Source organism: Astatotilapia calliptera, chromosome 20 (assembly GCF_964374335.1).
Source record: "Astatotilapia calliptera chromosome 20, fAstCal68.1, whole genome shotgun sequence".
Taxonomy (NCBI): domain Eukaryota; kingdom Metazoa; phylum Chordata; class Actinopteri; order Cichliformes; family Cichlidae; genus Astatotilapia; species Astatotilapia calliptera.
The window spans coordinates 35378263-35402433 of record NC_137441.1 but is presented as its reverse complement, the minus strand read 5'-3'; the positions used below and the strand labels follow the sequence as shown (position 1 = coordinate 35402433).

Genomic DNA, 24171 nt, shown 5'->3' with positions numbered 1-24171 from the left:
ACGGAAAAGCCGATTGTCAGCACTTTATCGCGACCTGCTGGCAAGAAATGGCCATGACAAGAAAGATCAGAGAAATAAATAGATGACAAAGCTGGTTGGATTCACAGGAGTGCAAAGTTTAATCAACAGCTTTAGCAGATGCATGATGATATGTTGAAATTATCAAAGCACAGCAGTTTTCCTTTTTACTTCTGACACTCTGTTTTTTCCCACCCTTTACCACAAATCAGTGTCTAAGTGTCTGCAGTGAGGTGAGACATGATGGGAAGTTGTCCCGGAACAGGTATACAATAATCTGCTTCTCATGAGGTCAAAAAGGGTTTTGCGTGTAAAAATAAAGCATAAACATGACTGTAAGCCATCAGCCATTTGCATTTAGGACTACAAACACATAAAAACACAAAGGAGCTCTGGACAAAACATCTACAAAGTTTTCTCTTGGTAAAAGCACAGTGATTAAGACTGTACAGCATCGTACCTCTGTTCTCAGTGGAAATTTGGGCTTGAAGGCTTGTAACACTTTGATTTAAAAAAAATTAACATTCAGAAAGTTCTGGTTAAAACATATAAAACTTCATCTGGAACATATTTCATAAACACTGACAAACTGTGCACAGTTTTGAAATACTTATGGCAGTAATATAAACCCACATAAACAAAGCCATAACAGGAACTGTTTGGAGACTGTAACAAATAAAATTCAAACAAATGTTTTCCCGTTTTGTTGGATGCTGAAAATCCATAAAATGTTGTCGTACCTTTGGAAATTGGACAAATATATAAGCCCTTTTAAAGCTAAAATGCAAGAGGACTTTTTGCATGCTTTAAACACACATAACCTTGGTTTGTCGTGCAACATAGTTGCATTATTATCAAATATTTATTCAGCTTAAATATCTGCCTGAGACAGAATGGATTCAGCACAGTTATCACTTCACGAATATTTAGCGACAAGTAAAGTTTTGCTCATAAATACTGATGGACTGTGTTTTTCTGGAGCAGATATGTCATCGTTTTTTTTTCTTCAGTGATGGTGGAAATTTCCATTTAAGCTGAATATACACACGCACAAATCACAGATCACAGAAGCAATGCTTATGTTTGAAAGTAGATGCCTGAGGATCAGGCATTGATTCTTTTAGTTGGTCTCTGCTGCCAAGTCGTACCTGAAAATAAAAAGAAAGAAAAGACAATGGATTGTTTTTTGTCATGCTTAAAGAAGAATAAAAACACTTCACTGTGGTTCTTATAATTGATGCATGAAAGGGTTAAATAGTTACCACTGTGTGACACCCGTCTTGAGGTCAATTTGGTCCAGGTCCAGCTGCAACTGAAGGCAACGAGAGAGAGAGAAGAAGAGTCTTGAGATTAAAGCCAAGTATTTTACACAACCTTGGGCAAAGACGAGCTGAATTTCAGACGTGACCGATTACAAATACCTTGCCGATAAGCTCCCTCTCTCGGCTGATGAAAGAGACACTGTTCTTCACAGACAGGTCCAGTCTTCTCTGAGAGGATTCCTCGACTGATAAGTCAAAGTCAAACCTACAGAAACAAGCAAGGTTAATGTGGGAGAGGTCAGTCGCTATAATCACAGCCCTATTTGTTTGTCTTGCCTCTCATTAAATTCTGGGCTGAGGTCTTTCTTCTTGGTCGCAGTTTTCCTCTTGGTGGTAGCCTTCTTGTCAGGCAACAGGATGAAGGAAACATACGGGTCTGCGCCATCCTTGGAACGCGCTACCAATGCTCTGTCAGTATAAAGAGATCACATCCACAACATTTGATGGTTTTTCTGCTTAAAGTGTGATGATGATGATGATGATGATGATGGGATGGGTAACGTATGGCTTATAGAAACCTGCAGGAGTGAACAGTGATGAAAAGCCGGTTTTCCTCCATGGAGTAACCGATGGTAAGCTTCACCTGTCCTGCTGAGTTTGGGTTGTCACTCACCCTAAAGACACAGATGAGAAATGATGTTTATTTACATTTGGGTGTCATTTGGACAGTCACTTAAGTATATTACTGCGCTTACAGTGCAGGTATGCACCACACAGCAGGACTACTATACCCCTATGTGTGACTCACATGGAGAATCCAGGTCTGTGTCTGAGGTCCAGATGAGAAGGATCCCATTTAGGGATGACGCCATCGACACCTCCCTCCCCTACAGCCCCACGACACACTGCCAGCTGAGTGTCCAGGATCTGCAAGGTATATTAAAAATAATCACTGAATAAAAATCATGACTCAATAATTATGACTTAATAAACATCATGGACTAGTTAGATAATGGCACACAGTCAGTAAGCACTTAGTATAGCATTGCTCCAAGAAAAGCTACTACAGCACAGTGAAAATAAGCAGCCTGTCTGCAGTACCTTCAGTATGACCATCAACAGTATCTGGCTCTCTGGCAGCGCTCCATCCAGATTGAGCCAGCGGTCCAGAACCAAGTCTGTCTCAGCCAGCACCTCCTTCAGAGGAAGTGTCAAAGAGCCGAGAGCCTGGCCCCAGCTGTGGGAAAGCTACAAGGAAACAAAGACATAAATAAACGCACACATCTTCTACTTCTTTTATTGGTGTAAAATGTTTTAGTTTTGACAAATGGTGTGAATCAAATGCATCTACTTTGCATCCTCATGATTCAGATAAATATAGATAATGACTCGCACCTTGACCGTGAGTATTTCACTTCTGGGGTCACTAGTCAAAAAGTGAAAGCCTTCATCCCATCGAGGGGACGTGGATCGCTCAGAGACCTTTAGAAAAAACAAGCAATAAATGTGACTTTTGTGAAACACCATTTTTTCCCTTTATTTTCAGTGAACATCTTTAGTGAGTTAAGAGCCTACCTTGGTTTTGTATGAAACATTTTTAAGGATAATCTCGGCTCCAACTTTTGGCTCCTTTCCATTCTTCTTCAGCTGAAATAACGTACAAATGATTACACGGCACTACAGGAACTGTAAGCAACAGCATCAGCGTGGAAATATAAGACAGAAACAGTTTGTACTCTGTCTAACCAGCTTGAAAGTCAATATTTGATGTGACACAGCTTGAACACTCTTAGGCTTTCTTGTCATGTCTTTAAGTAGACTGCAGGAATGGTTCTCCAGGCTTCTTAAAGGACGTTCAAAGCTCTTCTTTGGATGTTGGCTGCCTTTTGTTCTGTTCTCTGTTGGTGCATTTCTGCATTCATAATTCCACCACTGTGTTTAAAGACAACTGTAGACACTCACTGTTGTACCGCTCTGCTGAGCAACACTGTGCATGATTTTAGCATGCCACTTCCTCTTTTGTCCTCCACTTGTCCAGTTTCCTCAGATGTTTTTAAGGAGCTGTCGTGCCACCATGTGAAGCTAATAGCTCTTTGGGAATGACCTTGTTGATGTAAAAAACGATCTTATAACCGTTTTTCTTAGAGTAAAATAAATGGGCTGCTAGTCAAATAGTTCCCACAGATACAATTTAAAATCGGTTCTGTTAAAGCAAATTGTTATCTGTTATAGTACGTGTAGACACAACTGCAGGGCTGTAGCTCAGGAGTTAGAGCAGGTCACCTACCAGTTTGTAATTTGGTGCCAACTGCTTGCCAAATATTCTTGGCCAAGATACTAACCCCAGTTTCCTCTATGAATATGCGTGACTGTTAGAGAGAAAGCACTTGGTTTTGAAAAAGCATGTGAATGGGTGTCACTGAGACTAGTTGTATATGGCCCTTTGAGTGCACAGGCAGAGTAGAAAAGAGCTATAAAAGCACCAGTCAGTTTACCATTTAAAATACTGCTTCATCCTTGAAATAGGTAAAACTTAGACAAGTGTTTGTGGCTAAACAAACACAAAAAGGCATTCTTCTGAAATGACCAGGCACAGCAAGCTGAAAAAGTCTAAAAAAAAAAAAAACAGCCAATGTCCAAAGAAAGACTTTTTAAGACCTCCAGAAAGTCTCTAGAACTATTGCTCATTGGAAAGTCTGGCTCATTGGAAGCAAAATATTAAAAAAATGACCATAAACACTCATCGATATGGTCTCACCGGAAGGCCGTGGGCACGCTCCACGTACACGAACACCAGAGCGGCTGACGGCACCACCTTGTTTTGGAAAGACTGCAGGGACTGGTACTGCAGGATCTGTAGAAAAGAGGGGCAAAGACAGGAGAGAGAGAGCGTTTCAGGAAGACACTTGAAATAGGAAACTAGCAGTTCATGTTTCCTTTGCAGCACTAGCTTTAAGTTTAGGACACAAAATCTTTTGTGTATTTTATTTAACTGTAAGTGTATTTAGCTGGGCGCGTCCAGGTCATTAGACAATGGAAAATAGAAATACTGAACCTGCTCCAGTCTGGAGAGGTCAGAGACCCTCGGCAGCCACTCCAGCATTAGGTGAACTCGACCAGACTTCACATCATTTAGAGTGTACCACTGAAACAAAAGTGTTACAAAAAATTTAAGTTATGATAAGAATACAAATGTAAATATTTGCTATATTATTTGGTCACGTCTTTTTAATAATGGCACACACCGTATCGGTGTATCGTGCGCTGATGATGTCTCGTAGGCTAAGTTTGAACCTGCAAAAAAAGGCACAAAATTTTATCCTTCATTTGTCAGCAGGTTTAAAAACAAACTAGTCAGAAATGTTCACGTTTTTTTGTGTGATGTAAGGACTCACCTTCCCAGGAAGTCATCCTGATCAATGTCCTTATCAAACAACTCAAACTGGATTTCTTGACCTGGAAGCTGGGTCAAAATAACCTAAACAGGAAAAAAGAAATCAAGTATTTGTAATCTAAAATTGAATGATCTGATCAGATGGATAGAATATCTAAGTGAAACTTTTAAAAGTGATAGCACCTCATAGAGTTCGTTCCAGACAGGGTTGAGGTTCTCTTTGATGGTGTGGCTGCGGAAGGTTATACCACCGACACGAATCTTCACGTAGGGGTCGCTCTTCCCCTTCATCATGCCACCCATAAAGTTGTCTTTGGCAATCAGGTTTTGGGCCTCCATCAGATGGATTCGCAACACTCCCTGCAGGCAGACAGTGGTGTGGCTGTTTTTGGAGGATGTGTATTAAAGTGCTGTCTGCAGCTTTTTCACTTTATTACCTCAGTTCCAAACTCTGGATCGGGGGTGGTGTGCTGTGGTCGTGTTGGCTGAGGTTTAGTCAACCCACCGGGTCCTGAAGGGTTCTGGTTTGATGTAGTTCCCCCCTGACTTGATGTAGACCCAGGGTCTGTGGGGCGAGGAGAAGGAGTTGTAGGACTGGCATCATCACTTAGCCACAAAACCTAGCAGGAAACAAGAAATATGAGCAACAGTGAGAACCAAACAGTGATGTTTTATTCCCTGTGATAATCAAAAAAGAGGTTCACAGCTTTATATAGAATTTCTGCCACTGAAAAAACGTTTTTCTGCTTCCATAAGTCAAAGATTTGGCTTATTATATCACAATTTCATGTTGTTTTCTCAATTTCAAGTTATTTTCTCATAAAAAACAGATAAGAATTTCAACATTTTTAGATAATAACCCAAAATTCTGACTTATGGTGGGAATTTGCTTTGGACATTTGATATGAACATTGGAGTTCGTATCTCACTGCTGAAGGCATCTTCAGGTATTAATTTATTAAAGCAAACTACCCATTAAAGTCTGTGCACAAAATAAGTGTTTAAGTATTTGTGTATGTGAAATACCAACCCTCAGCACAATTTTGATGAAGATGCGGCTGGCTGAACCCGAATTCTCCAACTGGAACCACTGATCCATGGTGAGCTCGGGCATCCCGACAAGACGGGCCAGAGGGATTTTTAGACTGCCCAAGGACAGAGCTCGGTCGTCATCTTTGACCTGATTGAAACACAACAAAAAAGGTCGAGTTAGGGTTATAAGAAAGGCAAAGTAAGGAGGAGAGGGCAGTTTATAGAAAATACATCAAGTCTGAATTTAAACAGATGGAAAGGTAAGCTATAGGGAGGTTTTTAGGTATTAGGTGTATAGCTATACCTAAACTCTCAGCAGCTAGCTTAATGAGTGAGTTCAGTTGCTTCTGAGGATGACTCACCTGAATGTCGATATTTTGTTTGTGAGGATCCTTAATGAAGAAGGTAAAAGCATCTTCCCACACTGGGCTGGTTGTACCGTAGCAAGTCTGCAAATGCAAGAATAAATCATTAATAATGTCCAGAGGCCGGAGGGAGGTATTCATCACTAGTTACTCTTCATCTCATCACTCTTACCTTGCTCTCTTTAGTTTTATCCTGAACAGAAATCTGTACCATCGGGCTTGGGTCCTTATTACCTTTTCTCATCTATGACATTTGAAACAGATCAGTTTGGGTAACAGAACAAAACTGAATCCCACATAAATCAAACTGTGATGCTCTTACAGGCAGCTGATAAGCCTGATCGAGATAGACAGCTAGGATGGCAGCAGACGGAGGTTCAGCCACCTTACTGGTCAAATTCTGGTTCTTCGCAATCACCTGGTAGAAGAATAAAAGAAAAACATGTGAGCAAAATTATGTACAAGTCCAGTGTCCTACCAGTAGTTATTTTTCAAAACATCCTTCCTATTATTATATGGGTGTTTGATGTGTCACAGTATTTTGTTGTAGTGAGTATGAATACAAGTTAAACTTTTCATTTTGTGATCCATGATGGTTAATCAATAAATAACTGGATGCTTGGATTCTTGTAGTTGTAGTAAACGTGCAGTTTAAGACAGCAGACGACTCATCTGCGCTCGTCTCTGGTGGCTCCTTTGACAGATTTAAAAAATGATAATAAAGGGAAATCAGCAAGGTTTTTTTTACACTTTTATCTATGATTGTGGTTCTTTCCATTCTCCATTTGTTTTTTCAAACATTATTCTATTATTCAATTATTAGTATTTTGAATTTGACAGTAGAAACAACAAGAAGGTGCATTCAGCATAGCTAGGTGACACGTACAGAGTGAATAATAAAAAAATCGTTTAAAAAATTAGATTAAGATAAGAATTCAGGTCTTCCTGCCACTGACCTACTTCACTATTATTCTTCTTCAGAAAATTACAGATTTTTTCTAGCTTGTTTTTTTGTGCGGTTTTGTGCAATCACTTCGGTTATTTCCTTAAGCAAGTGTGAAATTACACAAGTTGTTTGTTTCTTTCATGGGAAAGCTATACACAATGTGGCAAGTAAAGTCCTGGCATCACAAACCCTCTGCACAAATATTCACCAAGTTCAAATTAGGTTTAAGAGCCATCTCTTCACCAGTGATCTGACTTCACATATATGTATGTGAAGTCTCTTTCCACATACAACAGAACAGAGAACCCTTCTAGTAGTTACATTTAATATAAGCTTTGGGGATATAAGTCAGAGCAATGTGATTCATTTATACTGCAGTCATTTACAATGTGTGTTCACAGTTTGGGATTGAACTAAAGAACAAGCTCTTCCATTGGTCAGTTATCGTTCACATCTCTTCTCCATGCATGCAGTAGATTCTGCCATGACTCTTTGCACTCACTAACAGCTTATCCCAGATGTCATTGGTTGAGAGGCAGCGTACATCCTAGACATGTCACCAGTCTGTTGCATGGCTCACACATAGAAACAGACACACACATGCATGCCTATGGCTAACGTTTGTGTTTTGTGGCTACAGTCAAACTGCTCAAAAATGGATCTTTTGATAGCAGAGGCCGCTGGTCCTGTTTACGACATGAACCATCTAACCTGAGAGTTCTCAGGCTGATTGTCCTTTCCGGTCTGTATTTCCAGTTTATTCTCATATTATGAAATAAAACCAAAGATTACATGGCAAGAATATAAGAAGACGGAAAAAACAATGATCACTGACACTGCACAGCACTGAGGAAACAAGAGCGTTAGACTCTGCTCTAGCCTCACCTCACTCAGTCTGTCAGCAGAAGACAGCAGAGAGAGCCACTCAAGCCGGAGGTGAACACTGCCAGATGTGACGTCCCTCAGATCGAACCACTGTGTAAAAAAACAGAGGGCTCATTACACAAACATTTTTTTTTATCTGGCTGAATTCTTGAGCCTGAGCAGGATGGCAGAACTGAAGGTGGCGTAACAAGAGCAGATCACGAGGAGGCACATGGGTGTCTCCTGTGTCACATGCTAACCGTTATGCTGCACTGTTTCATCCCATTTTCACAATTTGTTTACTGAGACAGAGAAAAAAATGCAACTTTTAAGTCAGAAACCTCCCAAGCGTCGCTACTCACATCATCCACAACTCTGGCCTTCTTTACAATATCAAGATCAATTTTGACCCTGGAAGAGAAACAGATAGAAAGACACAGAGAAGAAAATTGATCAATCCCAGAATAAATGAGACCAAGCTGTTCAAATTTCAGCAGAATCGTGGCCCGACATCGCAAAAGCAGTTATGGAAATGGCACGAGGAGCACATAGAGACAGAGTAAATGAATGAAAATGAATAAGCTACCTCCCCAGGAAGTCATCCTGGTCTGGGTCTTTGTCAAATACTTCCACTTCCAACTCCTGACCAGGTACTTCATGGACAATCACCTGACACACATACACACACACACATAAATGGACAAATACACAACACACACAACAGATACACAAATATATACACCAATCAGCCACAACATTAAAACCACAAGCAAGCGAAGTGCGTAACAGCGACCATCATTTCATTACAACACAAGGTTCTACTGGGAAACCTTGGGTTACTTTAATATGTGCTACCCTCTTAAACGGGTCCCACCCCCCAGCCAGTGCCAATGGTAGTCTCCAGCAGTGGTGGTATTCCCGAGCAGGATAATGATTACTGCCACACCACAAAAGCTGCTCAAAAATGGTCAAAAAACAAGTAAAATTAGGGCCTCTAAACTCCCCATATCCCACTCCGATCAAGCTGTTCCAGGACAAATCCAGCCGCCACCCTTAAACCCCATATTCCAAAGGATCTGCAGCCAATGTCCCAGTGCCACCTACAAAGGTCTAGTGTCCAATGTCCTAGTTAGAGCTCTTTATGCAGCACATGGGGAAAGTGCACAATATTAAGCTGGTAGTTCTGATCTTGTACAAGAATGGCGTAGATAAAACCACATACGGCATACAAAAGAGCATGCAAACAACACAATGGCAAGAACTCTTCACTACTGTGGTAGGCAAATATATGTATATAATTTCATATCTATTTAGTTCATGGCTTGAATTGAAAAGATAAACATGTTCTGAGCAAGCAGTTTTCACAATTCTTGCTTATCTGTGACACAGCAGCTTCCTGCAGAACTAGATAAAATCTCCACAAAGCTGTTTATCTTAGAAGCACCAGGGACATACTTACTATCAAGGACTTACTGCAATCCCTACGAAGCAAGGACACCAATATGAACCTATAGCTTTTGGCACATAAATTGGTTGGAGGAGCTGTACTCCAATGTCAAGGCAAAGCCATATATCTCCTGTTTCTTTACACAGGGTATCTATTCCGTACTCGCAGCCCTCTCACCTCATACATCTCCCTCCACTGCGGGTTCAGGTTGCTGTCGACGTGATGAGAGGTGAAAATCTGGGTTCCAACACGCAGCACAGCGTATGGGTCTGACTTCCCATCGATTAAGCCCTTGATGACCGTGTCCTTGGCGGTCAGGTCCTCAGCCTCCAGCAGGTGAATACGCACAACTCCCTAGCATGTGCGTAAACATGCAAAAAAAAAACAAAAAACAAAACAGGGATACAAAAATAAAATCAAAAGGTTTGTCGACTGGTATCGCCACAAAATTCGATTGCATGCGTCATATTTACTGTACGGCCTTAAGTCTGTGTTTGCAGCTAATATGACGATCACACACACACACATCTGCATCAGTCTACGTAATTTGAAAGGTCATTCGTCACTGAGACAGTTACCCTTGGGAGAGGGGAGCGGAGTTGCGCAACGTGCAGGTCGGCCACCAAGGGAATAGTGAGACGATTGGGGAGCACCAGGTGGGAGGCAATTGCATCCATTATCATAGTGTCCGACATGGCACTGCAAATGAATGCAAGGATGATGTTGGGCACGCACAGGGAGGCACATACAGACACACACACATGTTATGTGCATCTGTCCATGCATAAAAAGAAAGCATGAAAACCAGCAACAGAACTAAACAGAAACACCCACTGGTTAAAGACGAGGAGATTTCTTAAAGTTATGTAGACTGAAGGATTAAAAGCATTGCCAAAGGGAATACTGATGCTGTATCAGAAATACATTTACGCCTCTGATAATGCTTTAATTCTATGTTTACTTTTATTGTTTGGTTTTTCTGCAAAAGTACACTTTGCTGTTTATTCCACACAGAGTAGAATAAGCCAGCATACACATAAGCACACTGAATATGAACTGACAATCTATCCCACTGGTGAGACTATGCCTTCTATATAAAACTATACACAGTACATTATGATTAAATTCTAGAAACATAAATAATGAGGTTGTTATTGTCCACATTTTTGTCTGATTGTTGCTGAAGAATTCCCAGAACAAGACTTGAAATCCCCCAAATATAAATGAAGGCACTAGTAGTTGAAAATCTTTATTGATGTATTGTGTAGTTTGTTAATGAATAAGTACTTTTGAATGCTCTTTTCAATACTGCACCAGGAACGTCTTAGAATTACTTATAATAAGATGCACTGTTTGTTTTAGAGGAGTAACATGTCAACCTACCCAAGAACTACACACACTGTTTTTTAAGAGTTTTTGGATAGCAATGGATATGCATAGAAACAGATGAAAAATTGGATAATTTACTCTTTTTTTCCTTGTAATTTCATAGAGTTTGCTGACAAGAATAAAAACTGAAGCTGTTACCAACACTATCCTTTAAGGATGCGACCACACAGAGCTGCCAGTGAACAGATGGGCTCTTCAGCTCTGATCTGTTTGTTTTGGAGTTCAGTTCAATTCCAAGAAAAGCCTCTGTACTACCAGCAGCTAAATAAACAATAACCTCTCTGAAACGTGTAAATAAGATCCATAACGTGCAACTCCAACTTTTTCGGCAGGTTGCACAACTCGAGTGAGCATAAAGATCAACTCCATCATATAGACTCACTTCAATCCAGGGATATCCAAGAGGTTGGTAAGTCCGGTCCAGTTGATGTCCAGTTTCTACACATATGATACAGACAAATAGACATGAATAAGTAAAAGGCCTTGCATTACTGCAAAGTGCAAAGCCATTAAACAAAAAAACACTCACAGGCCTGCGAATGAAGAACATTGTGACAGCTCCAACCAGCGGTATGTTTCCAATCAGAGGCTCGAGGATCACACGCAGCATCCCGTGAAGCTGCAAAGAGAAAATTAGATTCTGAAAATGTGTTTTCAGGCCACTTAATTACAGCAGCAATGTGAGAGTATCCCAGTGATTCTTCTCGTACCTGGACTCCTTTTACTCCAGCTTTGCAAAAGTACTTTTTGATTTCAACATTGATCTCAACATCACCGGCATAGCTGTAACAGAAGGGAAGTGACAGATCTAAAGATAAGTGTTTAAACAAAGGAAACAGCTTGTGCGAGTTATGACGGAGCTGTTTTCTTATTCTGTATTAAGTAAACACTGTTCTGTTGTTCAAGACAGGGCCAAGCCCTTGCAAGAAGCTTTAGAACACTTCAAGAACATTTTAGCATTTGACTTGACCGACCTATTTAGGCAGGTAGACAGAGGGATAACACATGAAACTAATCACAGATGTGTTGGATTACCTTAAGTACAAATCCAACATAACTTGTCTCTTATCATTTTCCGTATGAGCCTTTACGCCAGCCACCTTCAGCGCCTGTGAACACAGCAGCTGCTGTTAAACAAAGCAAACAAGACTGACAGAGACTTGATGACACAGCATTAGCAGATAAAGTCAACTGTAACAAACTGAAATTGCTGTGTGGGTGTGTGTGTGTGACAGGCCGCTCAGATACCTTGTCGCCTATGTTAACCTTGGTGAAGCTCAGAGTCTGCAGATGAATGCTAGAAGTACGGATGGCAGGAGCAATGATTTCCACAAGTAACTTCTCCAGATACTGGCCAATAAAGGGCCAAGCCTGCTGCAGGATCTGCAGAGCACAACACATGGTCACTGGGAAGGTTTTTATGTATTAATAAGGAAAAGAATACCTACAGTGGGGCAAAAAAGTATTTAGTCAGCCACCGATTGTGCAAGTTCCCCCACCTAAAATGATGACAGAGGTCAGTAATTTGCACCAGAGGTACACTTCAACTGTGAGAGACAGAATGTGAAAAAAAAATCCATGAATTCACATGGTAGGATTTGTAAAGAATTTATTCGTAAATCAGGGTGGAAAATAAGTATTTGGTCAATAACAAAAATACAACTCAATACTTTGTAACATAACCTTTGTTGGCAATAACAGAGGTCAAACGTTTACTATAGGTCTTTACCAGGTTTGCACACACAGTAGCTGGTATTTTGGCCCATTCCTCCATGCAGATCTTCCCGAGAGCAGTGATGTTTTGGGGCTGTCGCCGAGCAACACGGACTTTCAACTCCCGCCACAGATTTTCTATGGGGTTGAGGTCTGGAGACTGGCTAGGCCACTCCAGGACTTTCAAATGCTTCTTACGGAGCCACTCCTTTGTTGCCCGGGCGGTGTGTTTTGGATCATTGTCATGTTGGAAGACCCAGCCTCGTTTCATCTTCAAAGTTCTCACTGATGGAAGGAGGTTTTGGCTCAAAATCTCACGATACATGGCCCCATTCATTCTGTCCTTAACACGGATCAGTCGTCCTGTCCCCTTGGCAGAAAAACAGCCCCATAGCATGATGTTTCCACCCCCATGCTTCACAGTAGGTATGGTGTTCTTGGGATGCAACTCAGTATTCTTCTTCCTCCAAACACGACGAGTTGAGTTTATACCAAAAAGTTCTACTTTGGTTTCATCTGACCACATGACATTCTCCCAATCCTCTGCTGTATCATCCATGTGCTCTCTGGCAAACTTCAGACGGGCCTGGACATGCACTGGCTTCAGCAGCGGAACACGTCTGGCACTGCGGGATTTGATTCCCTGCCGTTGTAGTGTGTTACTGATGGTGACCTTTGTTACTTTGGTCCCAGCTCTCTGCAGGTCATTCACCAGGTCCCCCCGTGTGGTTCTGGGATCTTTGCTCACCGTTCTCATGATCATTTTGACCCCACGGGATGAGATCTTGCGTGGAGCCCCAGATCGAGGGAGATTATCAGTGGTCTTGTATGTCTTCCATTTTCTGATGATTGCTCCCACAGTTGATTTTTTCACACCAAGCTGCTTGCCTATTGTAGATTCACTCTTCCCAGTCTGGTGCAGGTCTACAATACTTTTCCTGGTGTCCTTCGAAAGCTCTTTGGTCTTGGCCATGGCGGAGTTTGGAGTCTGACTGTTTGAGGCTGTGGACAGGTGTCTTTTATACAGATGATGAGTTCAAACAGGTGCCATTCATACAGGTAACGAGTGGGGGACAGAAAAGCTTCTTACAGAAGACGTTACAGGTCTGTGAGAGCCAGAGATTTTCCTTGTTTGAGGTGACCAAATACTTATTTTCCACCCTAATTTACGAATAAATTCTTTACAAATCCTACCATGTGGATTCATGGATTTTTTTTTCACATTCTATCTCTCACAGTTGAAGTGTACCTCTGGTGCAAATTACTGACCTCTGTCATCATTTTAAGTGGGGGAACTTGCACAATCGGTGGCTGACTAAATACTTTTTTGCCCCACTGTACCTCTAAAAGAGCAGAATGAGATTGCATACCTACACTGAGGAAAAAACAAAGCTCCCTTCACACCACGCACCGAGGATTGCATACATTGAAGGACATCTGGATTAAGATTATTTTATATTTTCCCAACAAGACATCAAACAATGTTTCCTATTTTTCATTTCTTCACATTTCTGTCTGATATGCATTTATGTAGATATTAGGCAAAATGTCCAATAGAGCCCATCCTTGCAATTATGAAAACACAATTTGTATAAAAGGCCCCAAAGTTCATATAATAGTTTTACTGGTGTTTATAAGTTTATATAAGTTCATGTAATGTTCCATCTTCTGTCAGTTTGGGCCAGCCCACCTTCTAGTGACATCATCCGGTTAGTAAGGTGGGCAGTTTAATGGCGGCTGAGCAGTGTTGGTCCGGAGGGGGTGCACTGATTCCTGGGGCATGTTAGGTGTGCGTAAATGACAAGAAGCCACACACACACACACCCAGACACACACTTATGTACACCCGCTGTGTTACAGCCCCAGAAATTAAGCGGTGACAATAAAGTGCCTCAAACGGAACCTCAAGCTCTCTCCTTCTTTCGTGCTCTGGGCAATTTGGCCTTAAGTGGTGTTCTGGCCGACACACCGGGGTGACCGTAGTGCTCAAAGACTGAATCAGTGCCACAGCCGTGCCTATCTTTGATATCTCCACTACATTAATTGGTCCTTCGAGCCGGATGCACTAGGTTCGCCTCAGAGATGGAACCAGGCCCAGAGTACGAGGCTCGTGGCGCACGCCCCAAACGACATGCTCGCCCACCTGTGCACTACGCAGATTATGAGGTGGAGTACCCAGGCTACATTAGCCATGCATATAGAGAGGATGTAGAGCTCAGACACCAAGAGGTCAAGGCCAGGATGACCTCCCTCGCTTCCCCCTTTAGCTGCAACCTAGCCAGCCCTCAGTGGAGGCGGGATGCTATTCTCCATGAGACGGCCTCGCGCTATGGAGCTCAGAGCCAACAGCACATTCAGGAGAATCAGCTAGCCCCCCAGCTGTATCCGGAGAGATGGCATGGGGAACAAGCCTATGATCACTCTACTCCTCTACCCTTCGTGCTCCCCTATACACATCCAAATAAGGAAGTAAGTGCAGAGTTAGAGGATATCCGTCAGGAGCGCCACCTCATCCAGCAGAGCCAGCAACGTATGTCATCAGATCTGGTCGAACTCAAGGCACTGCGGGCAGAAATGAGACAGTTAGTGGAAGCTGTCCAGAGCATGCAGGGCCCATCTTCTCTCCAAACCAGTAAGTCAATGCAGTCACCGCTACCGGGTGATGCACCAGAGATTGAGGAGGATGATGACTGGCCTGCCCCACCACCGTGGCCAGATCCAATTGAGGAAGCGCCACTGCCTAGTGACCCACCAGTGTTGAACCCCCATCGCCAAGATGCATGTATGTTTCCAGCCATTAAGACAGAGGCAATGGCAATCCCACCTGCTAATATGGTCGTGGACCACCCAGGACAGAGTCTGTCATCAGATCCTCCACCAGCTCTCAGGTTTCCAGATAAAGCCTCCCATAATCCACCTCCCTGGTTCAAGCCGGTTCATCTCCCACCTCGCCCAGGCAGTTTCCCACTGGGTGGGTCCAAGCATCCGCGCGCCGCCTATGGGGACAGTAAGACTGAGCATGGCTGTAATCCAGCATCCCCTGAGCAGCAGTTCAATCTGTCCTCTCCACAGCCACTGCCGGACAGACCGAATCCGGGCAGGACTCCTATCACCTCAGAGACAGTTTACCGTGGTCCCCGCCCAACAATCCCCAACTTCTCCAGTCGAGACCCTAGTGAGTTTGCTAGGCTTAAGATGGCATTGGGGAATCTTCTACCTGAGGACACGACTGAGCTGTTCAAGTATCAAGTGTTGGTTGATCACCTGCACTTAGAGGAGGCCAGATTAATAGCCGATGCTTACCTCAACTCTGCCACACCCTTCACTGATACGATGGAGGCCCTCAATGACAAATTCGGCCAACCACATCAGATAGTGCTGAGGCGTATTGCTGCGATGATGGACTCACCTGACATCAGACGTGGAGACGTCTCGGCATTTGAGAGATTTGCCCTCCAGATACAGTCACTGGTGGGGATGTTAAGGACACTAGGCCCAGAAGGAGAAGTGGAACTACACTGTGGTTCACATGTTTCTCGTCTGCTTAGTAAACTACCCCCCGAGCAGAGAGCGGAGTTCCGCCGCTGCATGTTCCAACAAGGTGTGAGGATGCATACCTTGGCAGATCTCGCAGGGTGGCTTAAGTATGAGTCCTGGTGCCAAGACTCTGAAGGGCAGCCAGCAGTGAAAGGGACAAAGGAGAAACAGTGGCCCAGGCCTGAGGTGCGCCAGGGTAAGAGATCCATCACAGTCCTTCATGGTGCAAAGGAGGTAATGACGAACCCACAGGCTTTGAGGCCAGGTGGTGTGGCCAGCAAGAACAAGCCATACTGTCCATTCTGTAACACGGAAGAGCACTATCTCAGTCAGTGCACAATGGTATCCAAGTTGACAAAGGACCAGCTAACAGAGTGGATAAAGAGTAACAAGAGGTGCTGGCGCTGCGCACGGTCACACCAGGCAGCCCAGTGCAATCTGAGGAAGACTTGCAGCCTCTGCCAAGGGAAGCACCTGCAGGTACTGCATGATGTCAATGTTAGAACACCTAAAGGGTCGCTAACAACAGCGGTGGCGAGCGGTGACTCGAAGGCAGCAACCGACGTCCTGTATCTAGACAGACCCACTGAAGGCTGCAAAGTCCTTCTAAAGATTGTCAAAGTCTGCATTCATTATGGCAAGCGAACAATCAGCACTTATGCTGTACTGGATGACGGGTCAGAGAGGACAATGCTTCTGCCGGAGGCTGCCGAGAATTTAGGCATGCAAGGGATCGCAGAGGACGTCCCACTGCGCACGATTAGGCAGGACGTGCAGACTCTCAGAGGTGAGTCAGTGTCGTTCTCTGTTTCTTCTCCATCAAGGCCCAGGACCAGGTTCAAGATTGCTGGGGCCTTCACTGCTGCACGCATCGGACTTGCAGGCCACACTTATCCCATGGAGCAACTCAGGGAAAGGTACAAGCACCTGATTGGTCTTCCGATCCACACCTTGTTAAATGTGAAACCTTTGCTACTCATTGGCAGTGACCATCCCCATCTGGTTACCCCCGTTGAACCAGTCAGGCTGGGACCTCCAGGAGGGCCTGCTGCTATTCGTACCAGGCTAGGTTGGGCGCTACAAGGGCCAGCAAGTATAGTTGGCCAGCTTACCCAACCGCAGCAGTGCTTGCTGACTTCTGTTGCACCTCAGGTCAGTGAGTTAATGAAACATGTGGAGAAACTGTGGCAGGTCGACATCGTTCCATTCCGAAACGAGAAGCTTGTTACTCGTTCAAGGCAAGACCAAGAGGCCATATGCATTCTGGAGACCAGAACTGTCCGAATAGAGGTTGAAGGCATACGTCGCTATGCCACCCCACTGCTTCGCCGGAAGGGGATGCCTCTACTGCAGGCAACTAAAGACGCCGTCATGCCAAGTCTACGGGGTGTAGAGAGAAGGCTGGCCAAAGACCCAGAACGAGCTGAGGCCTACAAAGTGGAGATGGAGAAGCTTATCAAGGCTGGCTCCATCATTAAGTGTGGCTCTGGGACACCTGTGACAGAAGGTCAGGAGGCGTGGTACATCCCTCATCACATGGTGAGCCATAATGGCAAGAACCGATTGGTTTTCAACTGCTCATTTCAGTACAGAGGACAGAACTTGAACGACTACCTGTTGCCTGGGCCCACCTTAGGTGCGTCGCTTCTGGGAGTCCTATTGCGCTTCAGAGAGCATGCAGTTGCAGTGAGTGGGGACATTAAAGGCATGTTCCACCAGGTTCATCTCTTACCAGAAGATCGTGCCCTGCTCAGATTCGTCTGGCGAGACATCAGCGACGAGAGCCCTCCAGCAGTCTACGAGTGGTGGGTGCTCCCGTTCGGAACCACGTGTAGCCCCTGCTGTGCCACATTTGCCCTGCAGCGTCATGTCATGGATAACAGCCAGCCAGATGATGACGTGAGACTCTCGGTCGAAAGGTGTTTTTATGTGGACAACTGCCTTCAGAGTTTCCCCACCGTGGAAGAGGCAAGGAAACTTGTCGACAGGTTACGGGCCATCCTAGCCTCAGCAGGTTTTGACCTACGTCAGTGGGCCAGCAATGAACGTGACGTCATCAGTCACTTACCACAAGAGAGCTGCTCCGCTAGTGTGGAACTATGGCTGGCCCAGAACAAGGTAGATACCCCAGAATCTACCCTGGGATTGAGCTGGCTATTCCACACAGATGTCCTAGGCTACAAGCATCGTCAAGTTCCATATGCAGTCCCCACGATGCGCAATATCTACAAGGTCTTGGCCAGCCAGTACGACCCCCTAGGGTTCATCTTACCCTACACAACCAGAGCGAAGGTAATCATCCGCCATCTTTGGGACAAGCAAAGGGGTTGGGATGACCCACACCTACCTCAGGAGCTTATGCAGCAGTGGACAGCCTGGGAGGAAGAGCTGCAATTTCTACCTGAAATTACTCTTCCCCGACCATATGTGCCTAAGGAAGTGGACCCCTTCAGCTGTCAGAGAGAGGTGCACATATTTTGTGATGCCTCTGAAGAAGCTTATGGCTCAGTAGCTTACCTCCGGACCACTGGCAGAAATGGTGAAGTGCATCTGTCATTCTTGGTGGCCCGTTCCAGGGTTGCCCCTAAGCGGTTCCACTCCATGCCCCGATTGGAGCTCTGTGCTGCACTCACTGGGGCACAGCTCTCACAAGTGCTGGAAAGGGAGCTCACCCTTAGAATCGACCAGACGGTCCTATGGTCCGATTCTACAACAGTGCTGACCTGGCTGAGGTCTGAATCCTGCCGATTTAAGGTCTTCGTGGGCACTCGTGTAGCCGAGATACAAGAGCTGACAGACAGGCACTCCTGGAGATACGTCGACTCTGGAAGGAATCCAGCCGACGATGTGACACGTGGGAAGAAGTTGAAGGAGCTCACTGTACCAAATAGATGGAGCCAAGGACCATCCTTTCTCCTGCGCAGTCCAGACTCCTGGCCAGAGGATCTCACGGTTGACCAAGCAGGAGATGCCTCGGAGCTGCGCAAAGCTGTGTTCTGTGGGACCACAGCAACTACTCCGTCAGGTCAGCCAACTTCAGATTTGAGCCGCTACAAAACCTGGAGTGAGATGTTAGAGGTTACAGCGCGGGAGCTACATGGGGCGGCCCAACCAGATGGTCATCCCACTGTTGAGGACTATCGCAAGGCGGAGAGGCTGATCCTACAGAGGGCCCAGATGGATAGTTTCCTGGAGGAGTACAACCTGTTGAAAGTCGGTAAGCCAGTTCCCAGGAGCAGTCGTCTTCTCTCTCTGTCACCCGAAGTGGATGAGACCAGACAGCTCATTTGTGTTGGAGGACGACTTCGTCGATCTGAAGATTTGGCTCTGGAGACACTCCATCTGATTATCTTAGACCCAAGCCACCCAGTGACCAAACTCCTGATCCAAGACTTTGATCGCCGCCTCCATCATCCTGGCCCGGAGCGGGTGTTCGCAGAACTTCGGCGCTCCTACTGGATTCTGCGAGGGCGTGAAGCTGTCCGGCGCTACCAACACCTCTGTGCTGATTGTCAAAGGTGGAGAGCTAGACCTACAGTGCCAAGGATGGCAGACCTGCCAGCAGCCCGGCTACGTCTATATAAACCGGCTTTCTACTCTACGGGAATGGACTGCTTCGGGCCGTTTGAGGTCAAGGTTGGTCGGCGTATTGAGAAGAGATGGGGAATCATATTCAAGTGCCTCACCACCAGGGCAGTCCACTTGGATGTTCTTAACACCATTGATGCAGATGCATTCCTGATGGCTCTTCGGCGATTTGTCGCCCGTAGAGGAACACCTGCCGAGTTGTTTTCAGACCAGGGGACCAACTTCAGGGGAGGTGAGAGGGAGCTGCGTGAGACCTTTCTGAAGATGGCCCCGGAACTACAACAGCTTCTAGCACCCCAGAGGATCAGCTTCCGCTTTAATCCTCCAGGTGCCCCACACTTTGGGGGAGCATGGGAAAGGGAGATCCGGTCGGTTAAGTATGCCCTCTATGCCACCGTTGGTGCTCAGTCAGTTCCAGAAGAAGTGCTTCGCACTGTACTCACCGAAGTGGAAGGGATACTCAATAGTAAGCCCCTGGGGTATGTGTCTTCCGATGCCAGAGATGCAGATCCGGTGACTCCTAATGTTCTTCTGATGGGGCGGCCGGATGGATCGCTACCTCAGGTAGTATACCCAGAGAGTGAGCTCCTCAGTCGCCGTCGCTGGAAGCACTCCCAGGTTTTGGCTGACCATTTCTGGTCACGTTTCATTCGTCAGTACATTCCCAGTCTGCAGACTCGCCAGAAGTGGCAAACAACGGCAGCTGATTTGGCTGAGGACTCTGTGGTGATGATCGCTGATCCACAGCTTCCCAGGGCTCTCTGGCCGGTGGGGAGGGTGATTAAAACTCATCCTAGCCCTGATGGACGCATCAGGTCAGCTGACGTGAAGGTGAAGGAGAGAGTCTACACTCGGCCAGTTGCCAGACTGGTTGTCCTCCCTGCGCTGCCCTCTGGAGAAGATGAGGACAGCTCTGCGTCGAACTCACCACAACCCTAGAACTTTGTTGCCTTATTGATGAGCAAATGTCTTACATACATTTGGGGGCGGCTGTATAAAAGGCCCCAAAGTTCATATAATAGTTTTACTGGTGTTTATAAGTTTATATAAGTTCATGTAATGTTCCATCTTCTGTCAGTTTGGGCCAGCCCACCTTCTAGTGACATCATCCGGTTAGTAAGGTGGGCAGTTTAATGGCGGCTGAGCAGTGTTGGTCCGGAGGGGGTGCACTGATTCCTGGGGCATGTTAGGTGTGCGTAAATGACAAGAAGCCACACACACACACACCCAGACACACACTTATGTACACCCGCTGTGTTACAGCCCCAGAAATTAAGCGGTGACAATAAAGTGCCTCAAACGGAACCTCAAGCTCTCTCCTTCTTTCGTGCTCTGGGCAATTTGGCCTTAAGTGGTGTTCTGGCCGACACACCGGGGTGACCGTAGTGCTCAAAGACTGAATCAGTGCCACAGCCGTGCCTATCTTTGATATCTCCACTACACAATTCTAGATCGAGCCCCATCTCTGCTAACAGACAAACCACACCAATTGCACAACCTCCTTGTTAATCAGATTAGAATGCAATCCATATCAATGTAACAAGTTCAAGTGAGGATGTGGGTTGCATTCTAATTTTATTAACTCTGTCAGGGAGGTTATGTAATAGGTTTGGTTTGTCTGTTCGTAAAATAATTTCAAAGAAAATTGATGGGAGCAAAATGAGAAAAAAGTGTATTTCAGCTGTAATGGGACAAGAGGTTGACTAGAGAGAGAGAGAACCTGTGCAGACATGGGGAGAACATGCAAACTCCAGGTATTTACATCCAGGACTTTCTGATTGAGAGCCACCCAAGTCTTAAGAAAATAATTAATAAATTATTGGTCTGTAGAGTAAAACATTAGTGCAGTAAATTTAATTTAATATATTTACAGGGAGTCTGTGTGATGCCTTACTTTCACCAGTCTTATCAGTCCACAGAGCATCACACTGGTGTTATCTTCAGCATGACAGTGAGAGAAGTGCAGCAGTGGTGCCAAACCCTTTACAGTTTACCAATCCTCTGACCTCTACACTGTGACTACACTGTCACTAGTCATTACTACCATTTTGCAGCTCACCTGTGCATTATTTACGTTACACTCGTGGACATGCTTATAACAGTGCAACTCTGTACATTGTTTTTCATATGCACATGCACTACTTTTTAAAATTCACACATGCACCAAAAGGTGAGAACATTTTGAGGCTGCCTCGGCTTCTTTACAGCTGGAAGTGAGTTGCTAGGTCATGTGTCAGGAAACCTGCAGGCGAGAGACGTGGGCCGGGTGACAGATGAGTCCAGCAAATTGCTATCCCACAGTCTGGGCTTCTGTCATCGAGTTCATTGTATTTTTCTCCCTCCAAATGGGTGTTTTGTATTATTAGTATTCACATCCACGCTTTCTCTGTGCCTACGTGAAGCTGCTGCACTGACAGAGACAAAGAAGCTGCGATATGATCCCGGCCACTCTCACTGCCTCTTAATCACACCAGCAGATTATCTGCACTGATGGAGAGCATGCAACTGGAGCCGGGTCCCTCAAAGTCCACACAAGCGCTCTTTATCTTAATATTAAATTGGAGACACTGAAGCTAATATACAAGTTAATCAAGTGAATCGTGAATGCCTTATCTTCAGTTTGGTTTTTTTGCAGCTTCCTTTGCTTTGCTGAGACATCAAATGAAGAAATCATGCAAAGAGTTGCATGTTGAACCAGATATTTAAAAAAAATATGAATTTCTCATAGAAATCAACACATGCAAAGTTATGCAGGAAATAAAAAACAACATACCTTATTGACCCACTCAACTTTTTCCACATCTGGAAAGTTGACCTGTGAACAACAGTGTAAATAAAATATTATTGTTTTTGTTTACTTTTTTATTTGAACAGAAATTGATGCAAAGAGTTTAATTTCAATGCACTTTTTCTTTGTTACATCATCTTATTTCTACTAAGAGTGTGTACATATATGTTAAAGCTAAAAAAGAGGAAAAACAACAAGTAGCACTAATATTGTCACTAAAAATATTTCAGGAAACCATAAACCGCATGATGCACATTTAACATCACAAGGACACGCACACGCACAGACCCTCCGGCTCTCTTTCCAGATATGGTGGTCTTTGCTTCTGCTGTGAATGTTGTTTATGACTCATCAGGTTTTTAGGAGCCAGATAAGGTCAACAGTAGCGAAACGGGAAGAGGAAAGCCCACGGATAATTTCTCATACCACTGGATGAAATGCTTTTTTTCACTAGATCACAGATTGCTGTTGCTGTTTCACAAGTTCCTCTAAAGTAAACATCGTGACATATTAGTTCACACTCGGTGAGAAGGCAGCAGTTCAGACTACTTCCCCAGGCAGTTCACATGAGGAATATCTAAATATAGGGAAATTAATCAGAAGGATTCTCCTGCACATATCAACATTATTAACTATCGCTTCTATTCGTCAGAGTGCCATGAAGTAAAAGTCGACCTGACTTCATGTTTTCACTCGAAGAACTATAAAAATGAATAATATTGCCAGAAGCATCAGCCTGACATTTGTGGCAGATGTGGCGTGTGATGCACTCTGCAGAGAATGACCCTAACAGAGGGGGGTGTCAGTACTCACCCAGGGAGGCAAATCTCTTTTGGCTCTGAAAACCGTTTGAGTGGTGAATTCCCTCTCGTTCTCCAGGAGGTACATGGCAGACTTGAGCCTCATCACTTTCTCTTGTCGCCCGTGTTTCCATCCCATGTAGATCACCAGACCGAATAGAACAATGCTGACGCTGAGGCCGTAATATCCGGCCAGGTACACTGGTAGCAGAGCACCCAGGCATTTCCCAAACGACCACAGCACACTCACTGCGCGTTCACCCTGGGGTTGGTTCTCTGAGACCGGGGCTAGAGGCTCCGTGCCGATGCCCGGCTCTGCATCCGCGGTTGGCATGGCAAGATCCGACTTCACTACCTCGTTCTGGTCTTCAGCTTTTCGGCTTCTGCGTCTTCTTCTTGAGTGGCAAGGGTTGGGGAACACTCACCGTGATAACCATGGACAGGTCGGCGATAATCGGCAAGCGTCGGACTGTCACTTCATGGTCACTTTTCTTCGACGTGCACCGCGCAGTTCCGCAGGGCACTGAGGGTTATTCCGTCTTGCATTTACGTGTAAAGCTCTTGAGAAGGCAGTGCAAGCACGAACTAAGTCTCGAGAGGGCGGGCTTGGCTTCAAGCCCTCCTTCACATCCAGTAGAAACCCAGACCCTAGAATTTACTTGTAGCGTCATGCACTGCTCAGGCGGAGCGTATTACGGATACGCAAAGCGAACGAATAATTATCGTGTAGGAAGACACCACGGGACACTTTTGATTCAGAGTAGCAGTTAATCCAAACGACACACTACTACCAGAGCACAGTGGTATGTCTAATGCACAGGCTGCTCACCCCGTTATCTTTCTTTGCATGACCGGAATAAATCCTCCTGCTCGCGCAAGCGCTCATCCCCACTGCAGTATGCAGCAGCAGCTTTAACAGATGATCATGAAGGCACCAACAACTGATAAACATGTGCTCGGTTTCTTTATCGACAGGTCTGTATCAGCTGCAGGAAGTGTTGTTGTTGTTGTTTTTATTTTTTTGTTTG

General features: G+C 44.9%; 1 protein-coding gene across 1 annotated transcript; it reads right to left on the bottom strand.

Annotated features, from left to right (window-relative positions):
* Positions 1-95: 95 nt before the first annotated feature.
* esyt1a (extended synaptotagmin-like protein 1a) lies at positions 96-24171 on the bottom strand. Its single transcript, XM_026153836.2, has 31 exons — positions 23157-24171; positions 22329-22370; positions 11966-12100; positions 11753-11826; positions 11428-11500; positions 11247-11336; positions 11100-11155; positions 9907-10027; positions 9506-9682; positions 8468-8550; positions 8244-8292; positions 7903-7992; positions 6394-6489; positions 6244-6315; positions 6069-6155; positions 5705-5854; positions 5112-5294; positions 4858-5034; positions 4676-4758; positions 4526-4574; positions 4336-4425; positions 4039-4134; positions 2856-2927; positions 2676-2762; positions 2382-2528; positions 2089-2207; positions 1859-1954; positions 1617-1748; positions 1440-1545; positions 1281-1330; positions 96-1166 (listed from the first exon to the last, which is right to left on the bottom strand). Exons 1-31 carry the CDS (start codon positions 23475-23477, stop codon positions 1139-1141), a joined length of 3231 nt encoding a protein of 1076 aa, XP_026009621.1. The 5' UTR covers positions 23478-24171; the 3' UTR covers positions 96-1138.